The sequence below is a fragment of the Crotalus tigris genome, unplaced genomic scaffold (assembly GCF_016545835.1).
Source record: "Crotalus tigris isolate CLP2741 ecotype Arizona unplaced genomic scaffold, ASM1654583v1 scf7180000018151.1857312, whole genome shotgun sequence".
NCBI classification, from domain to species: domain Eukaryota; kingdom Metazoa; phylum Chordata; class Lepidosauria; order Squamata; family Viperidae; genus Crotalus; species Crotalus tigris.
The window spans coordinates 1,334,280-1,360,095 of record NW_024096849.1 but is presented as its reverse complement, the minus strand read 5'-3'; the positions used below and the strand labels follow the sequence as shown (position 1 = coordinate 1,360,095).

General features: G+C 37.9%; 2 protein-coding genes and 1 long non-coding RNA gene across 11 annotated transcripts in view; 1 reads left to right on the top strand and 2 right to left on the bottom strand.

Annotated features, from left to right (window-relative positions):
* The window catches only part of RHEB (Ras homolog, mTORC1 binding), a 31,771-nt gene extending 27,285 nt beyond the window's left edge, over nucleotides 1-4,486 (bottom strand). The window contains exon 1 of the mRNA XM_039348403.1: nucleotides 4,239-4,486. Coding sequence (XP_039204337.1) covers nucleotides 4,239-4,290 — 52 coding nt within the window. The 5' untranslated portion in view covers nucleotides 4,291-4,486. The remainder of the gene's footprint in view (nucleotides 1-4,238) is intronic.
* A 191-nt stretch (nucleotides 4,487-4,677) lies between these two features.
* Nucleotides 4,678-8,496, top strand: LOC120310219. Its single transcript, XR_005557296.1, has 3 exons — nucleotides 4,678-4,814; nucleotides 5,541-5,585; nucleotides 8,363-8,496. It is a non-coding gene; the product is annotated as an uncharacterized LOC120310219 (long non-coding RNA).
* PRKAG2 (protein kinase AMP-activated non-catalytic subunit gamma 2) overlaps nucleotides 6,741-25,816 on the bottom strand; it is a 244,384-nt gene continuing 225,308 nt past the window's right edge. For 6 of the 9 annotated variants that reach the window (XM_039348395.1, XM_039348393.1, XM_039348396.1 and 3 more), the window contains 8 exons: nucleotides 22,985-23,030; nucleotides 22,290-22,344; nucleotides 21,300-21,426; nucleotides 19,831-19,996; nucleotides 19,049-19,086; nucleotides 17,871-18,017; nucleotides 13,722-13,815; nucleotides 6,741-11,139 (listed from right to left, as the gene is read on the bottom strand). In XM_039348395.1, the coding sequence (XP_039204329.1) occupies nucleotides 11,108-11,139; nucleotides 13,722-13,815; nucleotides 17,871-18,017; nucleotides 19,049-19,086; nucleotides 19,831-19,996; nucleotides 21,300-21,426; nucleotides 22,290-22,344; nucleotides 22,985-23,030 (705 nt within the window). In that variant the 3' untranslated portion in view covers nucleotides 6,741-11,107. The remainder of the gene's footprint in view (nucleotides 11,140-13,721; nucleotides 13,816-17,870; nucleotides 18,018-19,048; nucleotides 19,087-19,830; nucleotides 19,997-21,299; nucleotides 21,427-22,289; nucleotides 22,345-22,984; nucleotides 23,031-25,816) is intronic. The other 3 variants (XM_039348402.1, XM_039348400.1, XM_039348399.1) reach the window with 2 other exon arrangements.

The window sequence follows — 25,816 nt, the reverse complement described above, 5'->3', positions numbered from 1 at the left end:
TCTAACAACATATATACTGTTTCAGAACTGTATACAGTAGGACTTATTAATAATTTTGCAGATATTAATAAAACAACTAAATCTACCTCAAAGAGAAAATCTGTACTTTTTGGCAGGGTATGAATGTGTTGAAGTTACTTATCTGCTTTTAACAAATAATAAAAAAATACAGCTTGACTTTACAAGTAATTCTTGCATAAATTTCCTTCAGTTTTTGGGAGTCAACCTCCTATTGAAAAATATACATGCTACAAGAAAATTTATAGAAATGGAAGAGAAATGCCAAAAAGATGTCTTTGAAAATGTTTAGGCCACTAAATCCAATGTTCAATTCACTATTGGAATGAATACAAGGCAAGTTATTCTGACTGAATTACCTGTTATATTTCCACATTATATAGTAGACACATACAAGGCATCTATAAAGCTTACTGTGATACTGCTAATCACTTTACCTTTGATACTTTCGCTTTAGTTTGCAGGGAAATTGCTTGATTTCAGACATTAGTATGCAACCCTCCCATAGTACATATTGCAGATGTTGCTGTCCAAGCCTATGTACCTGGCTGGACTTTGAATCTATTCTCTGATTCACCTCGTTCCTTAACATCATTCTGTTTACAACAGAACAAATATGTAAAGAATGTTAATGGCTCCCATGTTTAAAGTTCTTTAAAGCCATTAAAGGGCAAAAAAGCAGACAATATATCTTTAAAGCAGGTTCAGTTTAGCTTGTAATCATCTGAGATAGAATACAATGATTGTTTCTCAGGAATATGCAGGTAGGTTGCATAAGGGGACATTTTATAGTGTTTACAGTGTTTAGTAAAACTGGAAAACTATATTATTTATGTTATGAGAACTTCAATAAATATCCAGTTATTTCACTTGTAGGCAAACCAAACACTGAACTAGGCATAAGCATCAGAAGAGATTACAGCCAAATGTAATTCCCTAACAATATGCTGCACAATACATGGGGAAATGGCAACTACTTGTCACTCACACTTTGTTTTATAAGTCTACGTCTGCAGCAAATCTCTAATAGTAAGTCTTTAATTATGCAGTGTTTTCCAGTCCTAAAATAAGTGTCTTTTATATTCTGTACACCTTAACCAATATTTTTAAAATTCACACATTTATCTGAATAAGACTGAACATCCACTCTAGCTGATCATTAGCTTGTTCCTGAATCTAATCAACACACTCACCGGATTCTAAGAAGGAGCTCTTCCTTCCAAATCATTCACAAATGCAATTACCAGGAAAAGCTTTGTGGTCACCAATAGCAACTAGGTGATCACATTTCTTCAATGCAAGAAAATCTACATTAGTAATAGTATATTCTGTCAACTGTATGTTTAAATGCAACAGCCAGTGAAAAAACTGTGCATGTATAGAACACATTTTAATCTATATTTACTTCTTATGCCAGTTAGTGGAAATGAGAAACAATACAAACTACAAATTCTTTATAATTCCTAAGAAAGCTTCAGCCTGCTTTCAGCTGTTAGAAAAAGGGAATTTTCCTCAGGAATAACTTCACATTCCATGTTCAGCAAATTTCACTTTATTATCAAATAATCTGAGAGGGCTTTGTTCTAGTTTACTGTTCTTAATTTTTCTTCTGCTTCTGCACTTCGTTTATCAGCAATTAGGGGATTGTATGGACTGCAGAATAAATGTAAATTTTCTATCTAGTTGAGCTTCCTTTCTGCTGACTTTCTAAAAATATCCAGATAGTTTTCTTCACCACACAAGGGAACTAATCTGCCTCTTCATCAGGTAGTGAAGAAAACTAACTAAAGATTAGTCCTGGTAGAAATTAGAGGCATGGGTCAAGTTCAAATTCCCATTCAGCAAGAAAGGAAATTCATTGGGTAATTTGTGCTAGTTACTCTCTTCCAGCCTAACCTACTGTTTGAGATTATTGCAGGAATAACACTGAGGTTGGAGGTGAAGAACTAATTATGTTGCCTTGAAGTTCCTGGAAAAAAGTCAAAACACAGACATCAAACCGTAACAGTCCTGAAATTCAAGGACCTCTGCATGTTATAGTTTATTGTTTATTGGTTAAAATTTTGTTTAGTTTTTGCAAGCTGACTCTCAAGTATTTACAAAACACAATAGCAAGATAATAGAAAGAACTCAAAATTGAAAACATAAAACACATATGAGCCATCCATTTGACATTTCTTTCTCTCACACACATACTCCCCCTCCCAACGTCCTCCAAAAGAGCTCAGTCTTCACTTTTTTTCAGAAGGGGGCCAGAATTAGGGGGAACCTAATTTTTTTTGCTGGAGGCCATTCCTGTCAGTTTTCAACTCTAGAGAAGTACAAAGACTACAAAAGATTGGGAATATAAAATGTGCCTCATTGCTTCTTAATCTGAAAATTAGCATTCTGAAAGTAAATATGGGAATACCTAGGCTTCCTGAATTGGATCTCTTGATTTCTCCAGTTGTATACAGCTTTACAAAGAGCATTATTTATCTGTGTGATTCAAGGAACAATACAACCTCATTCAACTTCAGAACTCTGAGCAAGTAGGTAGCGATAGAAATGAAATTGGAGGGGGGGGGGAGAATCATAGAGCTGGAGGTCTTTTAGTCCTACCCCCTGCCCAAGGCAGGTCTTATATCAGAATGGGCAAATATACAAAATACCCTTAAAACATTTGCAACGGAATGGGAGAAAATGTAAGTCACAGAAATGGGTATAGAAAGAAAAGTAGGCAGAAGGTGGCCTGTGGCAAGAAGAAAACATGGCTGTCACAGCATAATTCTGCCACTCACAGGAAGAGAGCTGTGGGAATGTCTGGAGTAACATACAAGGAAGTTGAAGGTGGTAGGAATAGAGTACTTAAGGAGTATGTGTGGTGGAACAAGAGAGAAGGTCACAAATATACATAAAAGCATAGGCAACCTGCACAGCAAAGACTAGGTTTTAGAACATGTGGCCATCGTCTTCATCTTGACTTTTCACTTCCTTGTCCCTTTGGAGAACATTCCAGACGGCTTGCAAAGATAAAAAGCTGGAAAAGGTACAGGAGAAAGAGAAGAAAGGGAGAGGAGGACAGAAAGAAAAGAGAGAAAAAGAGGGGGAGAGAGAGAAAAGAGGGGAAAGGGGGGGACAAATAGAAGGGGGGGGGAGAGAAGGGAACTAGAAAGAAGAAGGAAAGAGAAAGACAGAAAGAGAGAGAGCTAGTGCTATCCAAATTTAATCCAAGAAGCAGAATGCACAAGTGGCCTTCCTCATGGGATTGGTGCTGGAAAAGTGGAAATAGCTTCCCTAAAGCATCACTTTCACTTTTGTGGCATGCCCTGTTAACACATCATGCATTTGTAATTAGTACCTGAAGGTTTTCAGGTGGGAGACTTTTACTCCAAGCACACCTACAGAACTGAATGAACATTACAACTTAAAGTCATCTTTGGTTTACATTTATTTCTCTGTAAAACTCAAGGCAGTATTTTAATCCTTATCCAGCTCACAGCATCACTTTCATTTTTACTACTGAAAGGAAAAAGGGACAAAAAGCCCAAACCACCTTGACCCCAACACACACACACACACACACACACACAAAACAAAACAAAAAGCCTGTGTGGTAATTTGAGGAAGCAAAACAAAAGGTTGCGTAACCCGCATTAACCTTTTCCCCGCCGTTTGGACGATCCCCGTGGAAAGAGCCGGTGACTCCCACCCAATTCAGCCGAAAGTTTTATGGCGGCCGTAAAAAGCAGCTGGATTTTGTGAACCGGGCGAAAGTCGCGGAGAGCGGACCAGCCCTTCGCCACCTCCACTGGGCGAGAAGAGGCGTCTCCGCCGATCTGACTGCCCTCCCCCGTCCCCGTCCCAACTCCGCTGCTCAGAAGGCGATTTTGGGGCGCCGTGTCGAAGGCCGGTGGGGCGACGAAGACCCTGGGCAGCGCTTCCCGGGGGAGCCGAAGGAGCATCTCTGCTCGTTCCAGGCTCGCCTCCCGCCCAAGAAGGCCCTTTGAATTGGCTCTGCCCAGGCGGGAAATGCAAACCCTCGCTCGGGCCGGGGCGTCGCACAGCCCTCGCTTCCCGATAGCTAGGGAGAGGCCCGGCCGGTTCCTCGGCGTGCTCCTCGGCACCTGTCAGCGCCGGGATCGAACGGGAAGGCCTCGCCCCCCCCCTGCCCCTCCGCCGCCAGGTGAAGCGAGGACAGAGCCCGCCGAGCACCCCGGCCACCACAGGGCGGGACTCACCGACGCTCCGGTATCCCAGGATGGCGATCTTACGGGACTTGGACGGTGGCATCTTTTTCCCGCCGATCCCCCAACTGCATCAAGGGCTGTGGTGGCAGCGGCGGCGGCGGTGGCGGCGATGGCCGGGCAGGGAAGAAGAGCGGGCGGCGCTGAGGCTTTGCTGGCGGGCGACGATGACCTGCGCGGGACTCCCGTGAGGACTGTCTGAGGGACGCGACGGCGGCGGCGGCGGCTTTTTAGTTCATGTGACGACAACCGCCATCCTCTTCGGCCCCGCCCCCGCGCGCGCGCACTTGCGCTTTCACGCCCCGTTTGCCTGCCCGGGATCCCTCCAGCGTGGGGACGCCCCCGGAAGGGGGCGGGCAGAAGAGCGCGACGGCTCCCCCTATTGGCCGAGCGGAGGCGTTCGCTGGCCTTGGAAATTTCGCGGCGTCATTGCTCTCGGAAGATTGCTCCGCCCAACGGCTGGGATCCCGCCTCCTCCTACGCTTCCTCCTCCTCGCGCTCGTGGGGTGCACGCTCCCCACCTTCTCGCTATTGATTTTCTCCCCGATGCTTCAGCTATTGGCTGCAGAGGTGCGAGAAGGGCGGGGTCGCGAAGGATGCTGTCTTTTGATTGGTGAACGACGGCAGGGCGGGGTTGCGCGAGGACAGAAGGCCGTGTGTGCCGCTCGTGCATGCATCCATGCAGGACTCATTGTCAAAATGTTCACAATGCGAGCGGTGGGCGGGGCTGCTGGAATTCGCGGGGAAAAGAAGATGCCGCCCTAAGAGCCTGTTTCCTAAACAAGGGCATGAATAGTGGTGGCTTTTGTTACGCCTTATTTTCGGTTTAAACTAGTATTTCTCAGCCTTGACAACTTTTAAGATGTGTGAACTTCAACTTTCAGACTTTCCCAGCTAAATGCTTTGTTGAAGTTTTTGGAGAGTTTGCTCATTTTAAAAAGTTGCTGAGCTGGCTGTGGAATTCTGAGAATTGAAGTCCACAAAACTTTAAAATGATCAAGATAACAGAGTTTTCAATTACCTTGGAAAGGTTCCCATTTGAAAATCTTTTTCAGTATGAAGGCTGTGCTGGAAAACCAAACTCTAAAATTTTCTTTTTATGAAATTTTATTAGAATTAAGCCAATTACACAGTAGTAAGAAAGCTTCCTATGGCATTAAGCTTCTGTGATGTTAAGACTGACTAGTTGGTGTAATCTAGGACTTCTAGTAGTTGTGTACAATTAAGGACTAGGTAATTGATTCTAAAAAAATCCTGGAGGGAAGGAAGCAGAATAGCATTGCTTTCTGTTTGCAGATTTGGATGGAGAAAAGGCAACTGAAACACAGGAGCCCATTACAGGTAAGGACTATTTACAACAAACAATCGGGACCAAAATTGTAAAGTGAGTTGCACCATATTTAACAACTTCTTCAGCCAGATATAGAATAGAATAGAGCTGGAAGAGACCTTGGAGGTCTTCTAGTCCAGCCCCCTGCTCAAGCAGGAGGACCTATACCATCTCAGACAAGTGACTGTCTAGCCTCTTCTTAAAAAACTCCAGTGATGGAGCGCCCAAGATTTCTGGAGGCAAAATGAATCATTGTAGTCATTAACTGAATCATATGGTTGTTAAGGGAATCTGGTTTCCTCCACTGACTTTGCTTGTCGGAAGCTGGCTGGGAAGGTTGCAGATGACAAACATGCAAATAACCCTGGGGCACTGCTGGTTGCCTAGTGTCAGAATGTTGATCATGTGAACATGGGGATGCTACAATGGATGTTAATGTGAGGACCAGTCATAACTCACTTTTTCCAATGCCACTGTAACTTTGAACAGTCACTAAATGATGGTTGTAAGCTCAGAGATGCCTATATTATGAGATGTTCTTTTTGGAGAGCTGAAATGCATCTTCTGAGCTTGCAATCCCAGGTGAAAGAAGAGGGTTAGGTGCATCCCTCAAGTGCTCTTAAGGTTCTGTTCCCTGAACACACACACACACACACACACACACGTGCATTTTGTGCCCTTGTAACAGCACACTGCAGTGAAAACACACACGTTCTTTCTTGGCCAGCCTTTAAGCAAACAGCATTCTGAGCAAAATGTCAGAAGAAGGGGGGTGGGGTGGATAAAGAAACATTTGTTCAAAATCAATGCACTGTAAATTGTTCTCCGTTTCCTGTGAAGTAAGGCTGCTTCAAAATGTCACTTGGATTGTACTATAGTGACGATGTCAGGAAAGCAGAGACTGGTAACTCTAGTGTGTTGACTTTACGGCAGATGCAAAGAAAATCTGAAAAAGGCTAGACTGCTTATAACTTCTCAGACTGCCTCCCAGGAACAGTTCTTTTTAAATGCTTCAGTTTCTTTTGTCTGGAAAGCGGTTAAATGTCCAGAGGCTGGAACAATGTGGACAAAATAATGGAGAATGAGTCATCTATGTATAGAGGTGCAGAGACCAACCAATGTCATTCATGGATCCACTGACAGATACAAGAAACCAGGAACCAGGGTAGAGTTCAAAAGCTCTGCGAGTTTATTCCATACAACTATACACGAGAATCTAATCTACTAACAGTCAAAGCAAATTGGCGCCAGATAAGAGTCAAAAAAATTCAGGAGTGGCTGGACATAGGTCTCTTTCAGGGGCATAGAGGCTCCAGAATGATAAATTTGACCCTGCCCTGGGATTCAGCCTGGTCATCTCCTACTCCCACTTCAAGGTATTGCAATATCTAATCAGGTAAATTAAACTAATTTATATGGCCATCCAACTGACTCCAAATAGCTCACACATAAATGACTCCAAATAACATTAAAAATCACAATATAAAAGCCTGTTAAAAATTGCAGCCACATAATTAAATCAACCAGATATCTCTAGATATGGTCTCTCATACTGCTGACCAAAGTACATTTTAGGGCCTTTTGGAAAAGCAACATTTAGTATTACACATTTATAGTATTTTTATTTGTATAGCTTTATCTTTTCAATATTGTAAGTTCCCCAGTTACCCTGTGGTAAAATAAACAAGCAAACAAACACAGTGGGAGCCAACTGTTCCTCAGGTGGAATGATCTTTCATAGGGAAAGGGTCATCACCCAGAAGGTCCATTTTTGCAGTCCCATCAGACATAAATCCCTAATCGATGGGATCCGGAACATACCCTGCCTTCTGGTCCTGGTGGATCAAGTGAATATAACAGCAGTTGGTATTGTCTTCTGGTAAAAAATAAAGGGCCATTTGCAAGTTTCTGTGAGCAATGAGGGGCTTTCTCCAATAGCAGAGATCCTAGTTCCTATTGCTGTGACACATGGGCTACAGAGGTTGGGAATATATTCCAATCAATGCATACAGAAAGAGGCAAGCTGCATGAAGAGGTTGTTGCACATCTTTGAGGGCAGTGGAGAAAGAATTGTGGGCAAAGAGTAGGAGTGCCTAGAAGACACAGTCAAAAAAAAAAAATCAAGACGTCAGTCACAATAGTGCAATCAAAGCTCTGCACACGCGGATTAAAAAAATGCATGTAAAAATGGGAGCAGCTTTGATTGCACCATTGTGGTCACCATCTTGGCCATAACCTATAGAGATCCTGGAATGGAATTTAAGAGTTCACAACCCTGGAAAATTACAACATCTGTAGAGCTGTAGAAATTCCAGCTGATTAGATCAAAGCTCCAGGGACAGATCAAATCAACTCTGAAAAACGGGGTCAAAATTTGCAAGATCAATGTAAAAAGGGCCAGTTCCTGGATGACAACAAAGCACCAACTTGTAGATTTTGATCTTCATGTAGAAATAGTTGAAGCAATGTGATTTGCGATATGCTGTGCTGGGTAATATACTTGTTTACCTTTAGATCAGTGTTTCTCAACTGTAGTAATGTTAAGATATGGGGACTTCAATTCCCAGAAACTCCCAACCAGCCTGCTACGGCTGGGGAACTCTGGGAGTTTATTCAGGTATCTTCAATCCGTCAAGCTGAGAAACATTGGACAAAAAAAAAATAAATAACAGAAGTGAGAACGTGGCTACACGTATGTCTCTTCCTTTACACCCAATCTCTGTAAGCAGCCTACTTTTCTCTATTTTCTTCCTCCACGTGTACGCACATACTTTTCTCTCGCCCACAGCCGCAGGTTTGTTTCCGAACCGCTTTATTGCCATCTAGCGGTGGTTCCACGTGCACCCAGCGTCGAGACTTCTGGCCTCCAGGTCTCAAGATACTGAGGAACGGAGGGGACTCCCCTTGATCCGGCTTGCAAAGGTCTGCATGCGGGAGAAGGACGCAGCTGTTTTTCTTCCCTCGGCGACCATCGCACTGGGTTTTCTGCTCGGCGAGTTGCATACTCTGCTCAGCAAGTTCCAACTATTTTAAATAAAGAAATTAAAAACCAGGCGCATGCTCAGTTAGCAGCTGAAGCCGGAGTGGGTGCGATGCAGAGTAAGCAGAATGCAGCTGGCAGGCAGACATTCAGCAAACCGGGAATTTTAATCTGGCTGCGACCCCTTCATAAACCGACCCTGCTTCTCATGTTTCTTTTAATAATGGTAGTTTTACAGCCTTTCTCTTTACTGCATGCGGGTGTGTATTGTATCTTGATCGTACACACCAGGGGGAGAACAAATGTAGGCTCTGTTGATAAAAAACATATTTTCAGTCTTGATTCAATGAATGAACCATTCATGTGCTGAAAATACAGTCATGTTTGAATTGCTTGCTGGGATTGGTTTCTACTTAATTGTAAATTCAAATTTCTCAATATTGGCGATTTTTAAGATATGTGGACTTCAACTACCAGAATTCCCTAGTCATCCTCCCAAAGAACTCTGGGAACTGAACCCACACATGTGAAAATTATCAAGGTTGAGAAATACTGCAGCATAGTATAGAATGTTAGATTTTTAGTACTTGCCAGATTATTTATATAATGTTTGAAAGAACCCAATCATATAATAGAGGATAAATTTGAAAGACATCAGCCTAAAAATTTTAGGCATTCTGTTTATACTGAAACCAAGGTACTATTTTTTTTAAAGGAGAGATTGAAGAGATCTGCATTGAAGGATCTGCCTAGAATGGGCATAAAAATGGCAAAAACAGTTAACAGTAAGAAAAAAAAGTTACGCACATATTTGCTGAGTTAATGCTGAATGACCAAGAAAGTGATGCTTGCTGGAGAAAAAAGCAATGGCAAATGATTGGTGTCATGAGGAAAGGAGCAGAAACAGACTAGTTGACAAGTTGAATGCTGTGCTCGCTTCAGCTCATCATACCCTGAGAAAAGCATGTTGGAGTTGGGCAAGTGCAAATGAGCTTGAAGAATTCTCCTATGAAAAAGATTACATTGTGGAATAAAATGTTCTCGCCAGCAAACTGTGTACATCTGCACACCTCAGTTTGAATTCTGCTTTTATTTAAAGAGCATGGTCAAACAGGGCAGATGGGTGCTTTTTCCAGATTGTCTTCTTCCATCCGTATACATATTTAGTCTGTATAATTTTAAAAGTTAATCTAAAAGCCGAGCAACTCTTCTGAAATCTGCCTGCCTTTCAAGAGGTTTTTAACAATATGCAGTTAGGCAATGTCAAATTTCCCTCATTTAATATTTTAGAAAAAGCCAATAGTGCTGATAATTTTTAAAAAATTATGAACTATTTCCGCAGGTAAATTGTGCTTCCATGTGTTTTGGACTTCAAATTTTCTATTTTTTTAAACCATTGGGAATATTAAAGTAGCTGAGAAACTGTTATAGATTTGATAGAACTGTTCAAAATGAGCATCCTGTGACCAGAGCTGAAAAAGCCACAACTTCTAATCTCACTTCCTCAGGAGTCATGGACCCCAGATTTTCCACACTTAGACTATTTGAGTTAGACTATTTGAGGCACCTTGATTCAAAAATTGTTGTCATATGATGCATCATTTCACCCAGTTAAAGCTTATAGGAAAGAGTTTTAGTAGTAGACAGATTTCTAGCACTATATTCTTACCTTCTGGCCATTTAAATTCAACATACTTCATTCATTTATGTTACCACTATATGATTTCTCTTTTGTGGACAAAGATGTTGCATGGCAATACATTTAATAAACAATTTCTCAACCTTTTGTGTAATGCATCTGTAAAGATGGCTTCTATCACCTGTTTCAGTAATAAGAAATTTGCTTCTTATATATGAATCAATGCTTTATTAATGAATGTGGTGAAGTTTAACTATCCACCAAAGATGTGTAAAAATTGCAGAAATAAAAATAAATAAAGCTGCTTTTAATCAGTTTTGTTTTACGATCTCTGTTCAGAATGTAACATTTAGAAACACACAGTTGTAATTAAAGTTTAAAGTAATCTACTGATATTTAAATTACAGCTTTTAGAACAAATCTAACGATAACTGAAATTGATTTGGTTTTAGGCTTAGCGACTTGAATGTTCAAATAGTATCTTGTTTCACACGTTCTTTTACTATGGGCAACAGTGATGACATATTGTTGGCTTTTTGACATAAGGCACTCTGATATGAATATGCCATACACTTGCCTTATGTCGGAGATCTGTTGCTGACCAGTGACTTGCATCAGATTAAAACATAACATTAAATGCTATTCTTTTTCAGTGCATTTGAGATGGACATCAAGTGAAATCTTTTGGCAAACATGTTGAAATGCAAGCCTGCATTGAATACAGAAGCTTTTTGTCATGCTGCTTGTTTTGCGACAGTCACTGGGAAATAATAGACTATCCATCACTTAGCCTAATACACACACATTCTCATCATCTCTTGACTCTTCTCTACTGCCATCAATGTTCTTGAGGCAAAGATGACCCAGCCACTATATTTGAATTCTTCTTTCCAAGGTAGTTCTGTTCAAAGCAGTCATTCAGTTCCACTCTCCTTTGGCCGGGCGCCTGTTAATAAATAGCAAATAGATGCATCGCTGGCTCTTCTGTACAACAAGTGTGTATTTTCCCCCTTACAGCTTGCTTTTTCATGGTTTCCCTTCAAATACATTTCTCTTGCAGTGTATTATCTGTGTTAGGATTATTTCCTCTCTTTTCTATTCCTATTGTACTTCATGAAATTACTTAGTGACTCATACTAGTCTGTGTAAGAAATACAGTGAGCTGTCAAAATCTGAGGAGCTCATTTGAAGATAATGCCATGCTTACATCACAGGGATAATGATCTCTGCACAGATGGATTGGGCCCAGCACTGTCTAGTTTAGCCCAGTGCTACTCACACTTTGCTTCTTCTATATAAAGGCTTATATACAGTGCATTCAGAAAATATTCAAACCCTCTTCACTTTTGTCAATTTTGTTAACGCTGTACCCTGAATCTACAGTTGTTGAAATTCATTAATCTACATTCAGTACCCCATAAGAACTAAGTGAAAACAGAATTTTAGAAATGTCTGTAAATTTATTAAAAAGAAAAATACCACATTGGCATAAGTATTTAGACCCATTGCAATAACACTTAAAATTTAGCTCAGGTGCCTCCCATTTCCCTTGAATCGCTTGACATGTTTGTACACCTTGATTGGAATCCACCTCTGGTAAATTAAATGGATTGGATATGATTTGGAAAGGCACACACCTCTCCATAGAAGGCCTCACAGCTGACAATGCATACTGTAGCAGAGCGGTGTCAAACTGCCGCCCACGGGTCAGTTGCATCATGCAGAGGCCACGCCCACCCCAGTTCTGGCAATGTGAAAAAAGTCATGACACGTCATGTGACGCGGCGAGTTTGACACCCGTGCTGTAGCAGAGCAAAAGCTATGAGATCAAAGGAACTGACTGCAGAGCTCAGAGACAGGATTATTTCAAGGCATAGATCTGGGGAAAGTTACAATAAATTTTTTCTGCACTGAAGGTTCCTACGAGCACAGTGGCTTCCGTAATTCTCAAATGGAAGAAGTTTGGCACAACCAGGACTCTTCTAAGAGCTGGTCACCTGATCAAACTGAGCAATCGGGGGAGAAGAGCCTTAGTAAGAGAGGTGACCAAGAACCCAATTGATAGAGATTTCTAAAATTCTGTTTTCACTTTGTCATTATGGGGTATTGAGTATAGATTAATGAGAAAAATAAATGAATTTCAACATGTAGAATCAGGCTGCAGCATAACAAAATTGACAAAAATGAAGGGGGTCTGAATACTTTCTGAATGCACTGAATATGCCAGGTCTCTGTATATGCCTATAATGGATCACATTCACTTCCAACTTCATAATTTACTTCAATACTTATGTATTCTGCCCCCCCAAAAAAACTTTTTATGCATATTTAGATCAACTGGAATATTTCTAGTATAGTTTACAATATCCTTTTAAACTTCAAGTATAACTAACTTCTAGTGCAGCTAATATATTAATGTCTTTCATTTATTTTAAACTTTTCTGTTGAGACTGAATCAGTACTCTATAAATGTAAAATGTACTGAACAATAATAATTTGTGTTTAAGAAAGTTCAGTGTATATACTGAATGTAAAAACATACTCACCCATGGTATTATTTTTTAATTTTTTAAATCCTACTTTATTATTTTTATAAATAACTCAAACATCAAGTTCGTTCAACTGTGAAGTGGGTGGCATATAAACTAAATAAATAAAAATAAACTTACCTAATACTTATTCCTCCCCACAGCAGCCCTGTAAGGTGAGCTGGACTGAGAGAGTCATCCAGTTGGTTTCATGCCTAAGGCGGGACTAGACTCACCTGGTATCTAGCCTGGCGTCTTAACCACTGGAGGATCCCTGGATTCTAAAGCTAGAACAATCTGCTTAGCCAATTAGAAATTGGAAATGAGATTCTTATTTTTATAACTGCATGTGGACCAAGTATTACAATTTATGGAGATTGTCAGTCATCCAGGTCACGGTTGTTCCAAAGGTGCTTTTTCAAGAGGCAACTGGACTTATTTGCTTTCTTTGAAGATATTTAGTTTCTCATCCAAGAAGCTTCTTCAGCTCTGGCTGGATGGTGGGGAATGGAAGAATTTATATTCCTTGCAGACAGCTGGTCGTTTGCAGAAAATGTTGAGAAGTTGGAGCTGTGTTTTCTGCAGGATGTTTTCTCCCCCATGCAAATGACCAGCTGTCTGCAAGGAATATAAATCCTTCCATTCCCTGCCATCCAAGTCAGAATTGAAGAAGCTTCTTGGATGAGAAGCAAAACGTCTATAAAGAAAAACAATTAAGTCCTGTTGCCTCTTGAAAAACCACCTTTGGAGCAACCAAGTTTTAATGATTTTTTTAAAGTTGGAGGATTATATCTAAAGAATATGCTAATTTTAAATGAATTATTGCTACATTTGAGAGGTGCATGCATAAAAATATCCTTATTCGTTGTCGTAAAGTTCAATGTAGAGTCCTTTCATAGTCTGCCTATGTTTCACGACTTGTTATAAAGATAAAAATCAATATAAAATATTTGTCATGTTACTAGAGAAAACACTTACTAGTTAAATGTGGAACTCATACCTGTTGGCGTAAGCACTAATGCTTGGAGGATGTCAGAGAGGGAGATGATACCAACAATAGTATCAGTTTCATTCACAACCACCAACCGATGAACCTGCAACACAATGCACATAACAATAATGGCTGTCCAATTGTCCTCATAAGCACAATAAAAATAAGAATATTCAGGTTAAGAGACAACTGGATTATCTTATTTAGAGGGATGCTTAGTTTCCAAATCAAATTAATGTTAACATTTTAAGTACTTTCTAAAAAGTGGATTTGTTCTCCTTTACAGAGCCAGTCTTACTGAACTGATCTTACTGAACTGATTTATGTAGTCTACAAAGAGCAAACATTAGCAATGACATCTGTTTCCCCAGATGTCTGGATCAAGTTACATTTAGCTTTATTGACAACACACTCGAAGTCCTGTTCTTAACTATCAGTTCTGTGCACTGGAACATAGGTCCTTTCTGTGGACTTAGGTAAAACTAAAGGCTTACATAATACACTAGAACAGGTTAATTTCCTGCAGGTAAATCAAGAGTAATTGTTGAAAAACTAACAAAATATTAGCAATGATCCCCTTGTACATAGCTATTTCTGCATTATTCTAATAGAATGGGAGGTAAGAACATTCAGCAAAAAATTTGACTGGTTATAAATATATTTAAGTAGAAGATTCTTGATAAAAATAGAGATTATAACTAAATAATGAAATGTAATCTAACAAGGAACAGGCTAAAGCCAACAAGTCTATTTTTATGATAAAAGTGAAGTGTAATGTTATCACTTTCAAACATAAACTATGTTTAAAATTAGAACAACCTAATAAAAGCTTTATCCTAATTGCATGTTTTTTTAATTTATGCTCCAAACAGTATAGTATGATAGCATTTGCCCAGGAAACATTTTGAGTAGCTAACCTATTTAAGTTATGTATTATTTTTGAAGATCATGAGAACGTTTACTGTATATGACAGCAAAAACAATTTATGTATAACCTTACCAAATTATGAGGTTGTGTGTGTACGCACATTCCCATGTTTTACCTTTAGCTAACTGAATACAGGTATAGCCAACAGGAGGACAGGAGAGACAAAGGAAGGCAAAATGAGTAAACCCAAGCAGACCAACAAGTCTCCATCTTATATGCAGTGTCTGAAGGCTGCATAATCTACATCGGAAAACAACCATTCATATAGTGCACTGGGATAAGAAGTTAGTTGCTTGGGGGACCCAAACATCTAGTCCTGCTAAATAGGCTTCTTTAAATCCAATCTGTAACATTAGGTTGAGATTTGGATATTACAGAAGTTAAAAGATGAATAAGCCTTCTGCATCTACATACATTTTTCCCCTTCTTTATGTGAGAGGAGAAATAATTCAGAAGGCCATATTAATCACAGCTTGCAACTGGCCAAGCGCACATTTTGTGGTAAGCCATTATTAAGCTTATTAAGCTTAATTTGTTAGTTTATTAAACCTAAATTGTGAACACTGCCATAACAGTTTGAGCAACTATGAACAAAATAAACAAACCATAATTAGAAACCCTAGTCATATAGAGTTAGTAGAATCTTTGAATACTGGCATTATGCCTGAATCAGAGAATTCCCAATAGTAAAGATATGTGGAATTCCTGGTGCTCTCAGAACTTGGATCCAAGAACTTTACAGTTTAACCGCAAGTACTGATATTCTCTTCTGTTAGTCAAGATATGAAAATCGCTTTAAACTCAAATAATGTAAATTGAATTATTTGTAAGCCATTCCTCATTTTTCTGGATCAGATATTGCTTTCATATAAAACAAACTGCAATTTGTGATTCTACTGAATCTCCTGGATTGTTTAGTACCTTCGGAAATTGGAATAAAAGAACTGTATTGGCAATTATAATATGAAAGTTCACAAGATTCTATTATATTGTTCATATTACAGATAGTCCTTGTTTAGCAATTGTCTCTAACATTTTTGCAGTTAAAAGGGCAATGAAAAGCTGTACATCCAATCCTTGCATTTACAATCTCTGTTAAGTTTGCAGATCAAAGGAAAACTAAAGAAAGATCATAAGCAGAGTTGCAGTTTCCCTTATCAATTGCTTCACTTAATGACCAAGTTGCCAGTCCCAAGTTGCAACTCCCAAAACTAGGACTCCTCTATTTAACATCTATATGAAACCAATAGGCAGCTGATCTTTTTCACTCCACTTATCATTTAATCCAAGTGAGGGTCTTATAGACCTCATCTAAATCAAGATACCCTTTCTATTGATCTAGTAACTTATAGTTTAAGTTAATACAAATGAGTTATATATGAGAGTGAAAAATGCTCTCCAATTTTTTGACTCTCAACCTTTGATAGCAACAGTATTAACTGGAATGGGTCAGAGATCAAGGGAAAGATGTTCATTTGATTAAAAAGGCAAACACATTATCGCTTCCCCAGGGCATTTCAAGAGTATTATCCTCTGGAAAAATAAAAGGCTTTGCTAAATGATCATTTGCTAAATGATCTTACCTAACATTCCTACCTTAAACGGAATCTTAAGGGCTCATTCCTACAATAGAGTTGATATTTTACAGCAGGAATGAGGAATCTAGATGTACTGAACTTCAATTCCCAGCAATGCCTTGCTAGCTAGGCCATGTTTTTTCCAACAACTACTGGAGGGGGCCAGATTCCTAACCCCTGTAAACTACTCTTCTTGCTACTATTTTCTCATTTTGTGTCCATTTTAGGAAATACTGTGAATTGAAAAGAACTGATGAAAGAAAGGGTGGGCACTCTGTCAAATGGTAAGCACACAGAATCAAGTCAAGGTTTTTCAACAACGGAGGACAGAGGTGAACCACCTACCGGCCAGGCAATTTAGAGCTCCTCTTCTCTTGTATTTGAACAGTCATACCCACCTGATACAAATGGGGAACACAGGAAAGAAACAGAAAAGGGGGGGAAATTCTATTTTTATAGATGTTTATCTTATATTGGTGATATTTTTCGTAGGATTATGATGAAAGGGTTCAATGTGTCTATAAATACTGCACAGATTTAATCAATTGATCTTTCTTTTCAAGTTTGGTAATTTTCTTACACAAATGGGCTCCTGAATAACACATAACTATATTTAATTTGTTTGTTAAATTCATCTTTCTTCGCTGCAGAGGCTCAAAAAAGCATATATAGTGCTCCCTACTCCTTTTTGCTTGCCTCTTGACTTCTTCGTAGTTTGTTCCTGTCTTTATTTGGCCACAGAGCAAAATATTTCAAAGCCATTGCTGATTTTAGTGGTATAGAAAATAATTCAGAACCTTTTGGGATTTTTTTCTAATTATATTTTGAAAAGATGGTGGCTGGAAGAAAAGAAATGGAAAAAGAAACTATGAGCTTAGATAAGTTATGAATAGCTATGTGGGAAGATTATCCATACATGCTCAAAATCCAGTCAAATGCTACTTGGAGAAAGCAGAAACTAATAAAATTCTAGGATACATGAAAAATTTTAGAATTTCATGAAATATTAAATTTCATGAAAAGTTTGTTGAAAATGGAATGGGGATAAATTTCTAGTCTGGCCTGTTGTCTGCAAGTGAATCAAACCTGCAATCAAAGCGAAGCAAAAAACAGCTTTACCCTGCAGAAGATATGCAGTGTTTTGAGGGTACATCTCAATTATTCCTTATTTAGAATAGATTGCTGATTGCTAAAAAAGTGAGAGGTTGAACAGTTTCTTATTATTCACTTTTTAAGCTACTTTAATTATCACATAAAGGTGTGTTAACAGAATGTTTCTATCATGCTGTTCTCACACATCTTCAACACATTTGTTCCTAGCAATTGTTAAATGTTTGATGGTTTAATCCATTCACATCAACAAACTTTTTCTAAACTATCTATATTTACATAGCAAGACCACTTTGAAATCTCAATAAAAGCAGTATATTTAATTAGGAAATTTAACAAACCTTATAAATAAGTGTAAAAAATAAAAGGATCATATAATAAATTTATTGCACTTTTTTTAAAAAAAGTGGCTGGATTAAGTTTTAATGCATTTTGTATTATATCACAATATTCTTATACTGTTACTATTTATTTACTTTCATCTATAAATTTCATAAGCAGCGCTATTCAGAAAACTACTGTGCCCTCCTCCCAAATTCTCACCTCAGCTTTAACTATCCGATCCACAATTGTTTCCAGCGTTTCCAGCTTATTACATTTCACAACACCTTCAAAATACTGAGAGCGATGTTGGAGAGCTTGTGTCACTGTGATATCTAAGTTATTATAAGTTTTTTCAGCAGCAAGATTCTAGAAAAAAAGGCAGTTATGGATGATTTAATTCAACTTTTTATGTGCAGCCAATACATTTCATTATTTTACTCCAGAATGTAATCCACATGTTGTGATTTAATTAATGGGGAAAAAGTAAAGTAGACAAGCCTGTATGTGCCCCAATGATATTACCATACATATTTTGGGTTAATTGGGTGCAAGAAAAGAGTGTTTTAGTTAAAACAATGCATATTGCACATTAGTGGTACTTAATTTTTAACTCTCTAAAATTAAAGATCTTGGGGTAGGAGATATGAAGAAGAGTATGGTTGCTTGCCATCTCTTCTCAACTAAGTATTTCCCTTTCTTTTCATTTTGTCCCAGCATTCTCATTAATGACAATTATCAAGCCCTTTCTAACTATGGTAGCAGACTATGGATATGAGCTCCCCATAATTTTGAATTCAAAGGGGTAATGATTATGAAAAGAGAAAAAAGCAAGAAAAAGCAACAGAATCCTTCTCATTTCCCATCTTTGATTTTAAGACAGGATAGCACTGTTTCATTTGAAGCGTCGGATACTGTAAACTATTGCTCAGTAGTTTTTTCCTCAACCAAGAATTTTATTCCCATTTTTATAAAGTATCCATGGAATACTTTAGATTTAGTTACTTTAGACTAAAGCAAAAAGTATTCATAAAATAAAATCTCAAATTTATTTTTTCTTCTCATTTTTACTTAACAGTTTTGGTGCTGTCACTTTATAATATTTATGCAAAACTCACTATGCTAAGGAAAATTTCTGACTGTATCATACTTTGCCTTTGGAAATAACATATGCTACATGAACTCGGAGTATGATCTACATTATGACTACCGCACTAGTAGTCTGGGGGATGAGAGGGGAGAACGAGTATAATGGTTATAAAGATGCTTTCCAAGTATTATTTAACATATTAATAAAATAATTTCATAAGAATAACCCTAACCCTATGAACCAGGGCATATTACAGAGTGGTCACAGTGAAAGTCAAAAAGTATTATAAAAAATAAAAAATAATACTTACTATAACATCAAATTTGGAATAAATATCTACAACTTTTCCTAAAAGGGGAAGATAAATAAGTCTTATAATGTGATTGCAAATAACAGACAAACCAAATTAGTTAATATTGATTCCACATTTTGGAAAGAGCTTTATGGGCTAAGGAAAACAATTAAGAAAAAACCATGAACTCTGTTAAACAATTGAACTGCAAATTCAATATGAGAATAGAATGTTTTCCTGAACACTGAAGCACATATCCTTGTTTACAAATTTAGATGCTGTTTTGGAACATTAACAATCTTGGTGAATGACCTACCCTTGGAACAAATCTCATTTGTTTTGCTAGACTTTGGGGCAGCATGACACCACATTGAGGATGACATGGGGTGATTAGCCAGATTTTTCAGCTGACTAACTCCCAGATGATACGGTAGAAGTATGTTAGATCCCAGAAATATTATTTCTAGGGCTTCTTGGAATAATATTTATTTATTTTCTTTAAACCGTCCAAATGAAGTTATAGGAAAAGTTATCCAGAATGTTAGCTGGGCAATTCTGGGAGTTGAAAACCATTCATCCCAAATTTGTCAACATTAAGAAACATTGATCTAAATAAACAATGAAATCTTCAAAGATTTTTCTAATAAGATATGCACAATATTTTGATATAATGTGGGCAAAAGTTCTTCAGATCTCATTCCTGCATATCTGCATTTTGTGATTGTCTTAAAATTTAAAAATATTTCCAGTCTTTAGTACTCACAACAAGCAGTAGCAAACTTGATATCCTTACTACTCACCTGACTCATCCACAACAGGTAGTGCTGATATTCTTCTATCTACAAATATATTCAAGGCTTTAATGATAGGAGTGTCTGGATGTATAAAGGCAATATTATGGTAAGTTCCTATTCCAAGTTCATCCAGATTTTTCTTCATGAAGGCAGGCTTTGGCATTTCTGACACCTTGAAAAAGTAGAAGACAAATTTAAAAAAACAATCATTTGAAAAGCGTTTTCCAGATACATAAGCCAGTATTTTTTTTCTTTAAAAAAAAAACTGCACGAGGAATTTATTTCTTCAGTTCTTCCAATAAATCTTCACCAATTCTAAAATTTAGTAAACCCGAAATTAGTGTGCAAACTCAAATCTAAATGTCACATTTGTTTAAACATGAATATTCAGCTTTCAGTTCTTTTGTTTCATCCTCACAATTGCACTTTTACCATTGTCTTATATAGAATGTCAGAAATCATCTTAGATTAAACTTTCATAGCTTTGAAACTTTCAATGTTAATTGTTCCTGTATGTGTCATGGAAACTGTGTGTCTCTTTCCAATATGTACTCCATCTGCCCCCTCCCAGGAGACATTAATGAATCAGGAGGGGCAGGGATTTAAAACACAGGCGGACAAGCTGACAGTTCTGAGAAGCTGTCTACTTCAGCAGGGCCAATGGGTTTGAATTTCATTGTTCTTCATTTCATTTCACCTGTCAGATCATGTTTTTACCATTTATTTCTCTTACATTCCATGTTCCAACCTTCCATATGCCATGGTTGTCAAAGGATGGCATAGATTAGTGGTGGCGAACGTATGGCACGCGTGCCAGAGGTGGCACTCAGAGCCCTCTCTGTGGGCACGCGCGCCATTGCCCCAGCCCTGCCTCCCCCCAGGGCCACCCTCGCGCTCTGTCACATGCAAATGATGCTACGAGGCACGGGTAGAGGGCATGGCCACCGTGGCGCTGCTGAGCTGCCTGGGCAATCTGCTGCGGCGGGCTGTGGAGGTGGTGGGTGGCCCTGCAGGTGGGCGGAGCGCGGAACAGGGGTGGAATGGGCAGGATAGGGGCGGAGGGGGCGGGGACGGGTTTTGGGCATTCATTCTCTAAAAGGTTCACCATCACTGGCATAGATACTTATCTCCATCACCCATCATCAATTGGAATGCTTGAGGCTTTCATATACTATTTTAAATTTAATAGAAGAGAGGCAGACTAAATTATCTGCCTTACACATACCTGCATGCCATATGCAGCCATCCAGCTAATGTAACCAAACTAGATTTTACTAAATTATGCTTGTGCTTTTCTACACAAGGTAGAATTTGTGATTGAGAGACAAACTGGCTAGTCAATATACTGCTGTTTACATTTTGCCAACTAGAAGGTATGTACATGTAATGAGTATACTGACACAGACCCGGGATAATTTTAACATTCATACAATTGATTTACTAGATAAATTAAATAAAATTATAGTTCTACTTACAAAAAGCTGGAGGAACTTGAGTATTCTTTTATGGGTAAGTATATAAAGTGCATTTCCACTCACAGGATCAATAACTGGTAATCTGTGGATTTTGTTTTTGATCAGTGAATATACAGCATCAAAAAGGCTAAAGAAAAAGTTATTACAATTATTAGTATATTCTATTGACTTATTTCAAAAAGACATTTTCCCACTACAAAAGAATTACTCAAAATCCAAAGTATAAATGATTCTTAATAAACAATATTCAAGGAAATTGTGAAAACTGTAAAATTTATAATTTTAATTCTCAACTAAACATGTTACATATATTTTAATATCAACATACCAATAAGTATATCAAAACATAAAAAGAATGTTCTAGGAGAAGAATCATTATAATGAGAGTTGTGGAAAGATATACAGTAGAAAAGGAAAAATGTTACCAAGGCTCAAAGTTATTGATAGTGACAAGTAAGCTGATAATTCAGAGTTGATAACTGATTTATAAAGGTAAAGATTTCCCCTATCCAGTTGTGTCCGACTCTAGGAGGCGTGTTCATCTTTGTTGCTTAGCTGAGCCAATATTGTCCAAAAACATTTTCCGTAGCCAGCATGACTATACAAGATACACAGAATACTATTTCCTTCCCACTAAAATAATATCTATTCGCGTTTGCAGCTTTCGAACTGCTAGATGGGCGAGTAATAGGAGCTTACTCTGTTGTGTAGCACTCAGGTCTCAAACCTGGGCTGTCAGCTTTTCAGCTTGACAAGCTCAGCATCTTTAACTGCTGAGCCATCATGTCCCCAAACTCATCAATAGAAGTCATCAATACAAAGAGCATTAAAGTGAGCATCAAATAAATGACTGCTGTCAAAACCATAACTTCTGACAGATATTGAATTAGTCTTAACAATTTTTTTGAAATAGTGTGATAAAAATGCATTAACTGAGTTTATAATAAAACATTAAAAGAATTTACAAATAAAAAAGGTAAAGAAATATACCTTGCATCTGGTGAAATATTCACTAAGGGTTTAAAGGTTTCTTGCAAATAAAGCTCTGTATAATTAAACAAGAATATTTTCATAAACCTATAATATTCAATAAATATTTCATAATAATAAACATATCTGTGATAAAGAAACAAGCACCTATTGGCTTTTTAATTCAAAACTAATCATAATAAACAGAGAAAACTGAAAAAACTAGAACCAAATAACCACTAGATGTCACTATACTATAAAGTTGTGGAAAGTACTTTAGAGAAAGTTTGGAATTACCCAAATGTTTACATTTCAGAAAGCTAATTTTTTTTTTTTTAACTCAGTAGATCAAATAGGCTATCAGTATTTTTCTATGACACATAACGGGGTCTAGAGGACCTATCTTCAATAAAATAAAACTAAGACAAGACTCAGTCACTATCTACAATGGAACTGTTTTTCCACTATGGGAAAATCACTGCAACAATTATATGAGAAAGATAATATGAATGAAAAAATATAGACGTCCGAGGAAAAGTAACACTGATTTACTGGGACAAGCATCGAGACACATTAAATTAGTTCTGCATTCTAGGATATAAGCCATTTACGGGTATATTACCATTCTTAGATTTAGGGATGATAAAAGATCTAGTAAACAAGAGAGCTGCACAGCCAGTTTGGAGGATCACATTCATTTTATAACATATACTTACCTCTCCATGTTTCAATTTTGTGCTCCTCTAGTTCATAGATTTGTACCTGTAAAAAGGAAAGACAAAAAAAGCTAGACACTTATATTTTAAAAAATCATTAAAATAAAGGGCATCTTCCTTTGAATAAAAATATTGAGAATAGAAGAAAAAGGGATTTTGAGTTCTTTTCTAAGTGATGAGGTTTTGGGTAGTGTGTATATAAGTATTCACCCTTAAGTAATTTCTGACTCCTGGCAACTGTCTAGACTCTAGACAAATCCCTGCAGTTTTTCTTGACTTGATTCTTAGAAACAGTGTCCCAAAGTTATCCAGCTGGCTTCATGCCTAAGAGTAGAGTAGAGCAGAGCGGAGCAGAATAGAATAAAATCTGGAGGGGACCTTGGAGGTCTCCTAGTCCAGCCCCCTGCTCAAGCAGGAGAACCTATACCATCTCAGACAAGTGTCTGTCTGGTCTCTCAGTTCCTCTCTCACTTCCTAACCATGTGCCTTTAATCACCACACCAAATTGTCTCCATATAAGCAAGGGCTAGATAATAAACAAATTTAAAATTCAACCAAAGAGCTTGCCAAAATTAGGAAAAAGATCAAATGCTCAGCATTATATACAGCTCTTCTATCTATATAGTAGAAATCAGGATTCCAATTATTAGAATTAAGAACTATATTCAGTTCACTATTATTTCTATCAACATTGCAAGTATGTTGCATTAAAGACAAACAAAATTTGGTTAGAATATAAATTTCTCTAAAATTTTATTCTGTAGTGCTTTGAAAAATAAATTTTATTTTCTGAGATCAGTGGCATCCAACAGAATACTTGTCTGAACAGTGATAATCACTAAATAACATTTCCTCCTACTTTCCTTCCCCTCCCTCCTAGTTTTTAATCCTTTCTCCTCTTGGTTCTAACAAGTGAATGCTAAGTGAGAGTTCATGACTCCTGGGAGCTAGAATTATAAAACCGCCAAATCTAAGGCATAGAAAACTATGATTTTTCTTTCAAAAATGAAGACTACAGAACCAACTTGCATTTTAATATATATGTTGTATGGTATATATCATATCTTACCACATTGTGCAAGCCAGTGTGAATCACATCATTGTTATACTGAACAGAAGCTTACACTGATTAATTCATCACAGTTTACCCAACCCAAATGGAAGGAAGTAAGGAAATTTTACAGAAAGTAAATGTATAGTCAATAGTATACAAGGAGAATAGATCCTGTAAACAAAATTGTTCTTCCTCACTGCATTAAAATCTTGGCATTTGTGCAAATAAAAAAATCATGCTTGTCCTGGTATTATTCATTTAAAATCAAACAGTGTTAACAGTACTTTACAAAATAACATCTTAGTGAAGAACACTATTCAAATAAAAAGTGCTCTCGGTAGAATTCCTACTTTTAAAATAGTAGTAAAATTGAATGGCAAAACTACTGGATTTTGCTAATGTTATATTTATCTTTTTTTAAACCGAGCTAATAAAGTTTGTTAAACAACATATTAATAAAAACTCAATATGATTAAAAACAATGATCACACTATAATCAAGGCAATTCATATAGCAGCAGGCATACTAGGCTCCACTAATGGCCTGGCCAACAAGCAGGGTATATGCAGCCTTCCAGAAGACCAACTGGATTGAAGCCATCCAGATCTCAGGAAGAAAGCTGTTCCAAAAAAAAAAAAGTACTGCTGCAGTTAACTTTATCAGTTTTCTTAATTAACCCAAGAAAAAAATTAAACAGAAACATAAAAGTACAACAAACCCCTCCATCACCTGTCAGTGGAATAACAATGTAGAGACCCTAAGATGCCCCAAACCCCAACCCAGGACCTATGGAACAATTATTGAGAAACCTCAAGATATACCAGTCACACAACAGCTACCTTCAAAGGTCTATGTTGAAGTTCTCAATTCCAAGGCCAAGGCCAGGATCTTTGATCACTATCTTGCACCAGACCATGTACCAAGACCTTAATTGTTTACACTTGGTACCAGGTTCTCATGACTTTGTCTACATGATCCCACGATTGTATGACCTGACCTTTCATCACGCAAACTTATAGCACATGGGATGTCTGGTAATTGTACAGAGAAACACGTGCCAATTTAAGTAATCTTGGGGTTTCTCTGCTCCTAAGAGTTGAAGAAGGGTTTGCTGTTTATCATCTTGTTTGGTATATTTGCTTTTATGCTTCTGTTATCTCTCTGCTAAAGTTAAAAATAAAGCTTAAAACCTCCTTACTTATTGTTATTTTATTGTCCATGGGTCTTCAAAGAAAACGACGCCTGGCACCTGCCACTGCCTGACGCTTGACAAAACAATACTCACCTGTGTGACAGCCTAAAGCACAGATTTTTCCAACTTTTGAGATAATAATACCTGTTGAATTTCCACCAATTCCACCTTCTCCTTGGAAGGAACTTGCTAGAGTTGGCAACCTTGATGTTGAACAACAGAGCCAGCTCTGGGCCATCTGCACATACAGCCACAGACAAGCAAGACATCTGTTTTGTTGACTACACCCTTGCCCCCAGGTTTTTCTATTCATATTTATGGGTATTATGCATTCAAATATGTTCAGCAGTGAAAGGAATGTCCCTGCATTTGATTTTTAAAAATTGCCTTGTCACTGTCATAAGAAAGTCACCTCATTCCAAATTATAGCAATACTATATAAAAAAATGGTGCATGAAATCCATAATAAGATGGTGCACTGCATTGACTGGTTAAGTTAGTTTAATTATTATTTACACAATGGATCTAGGACAAGGCCACCAAAACTAGACCACCTGGCTCAAGTGTGAGATGAACAGTGCTGCAA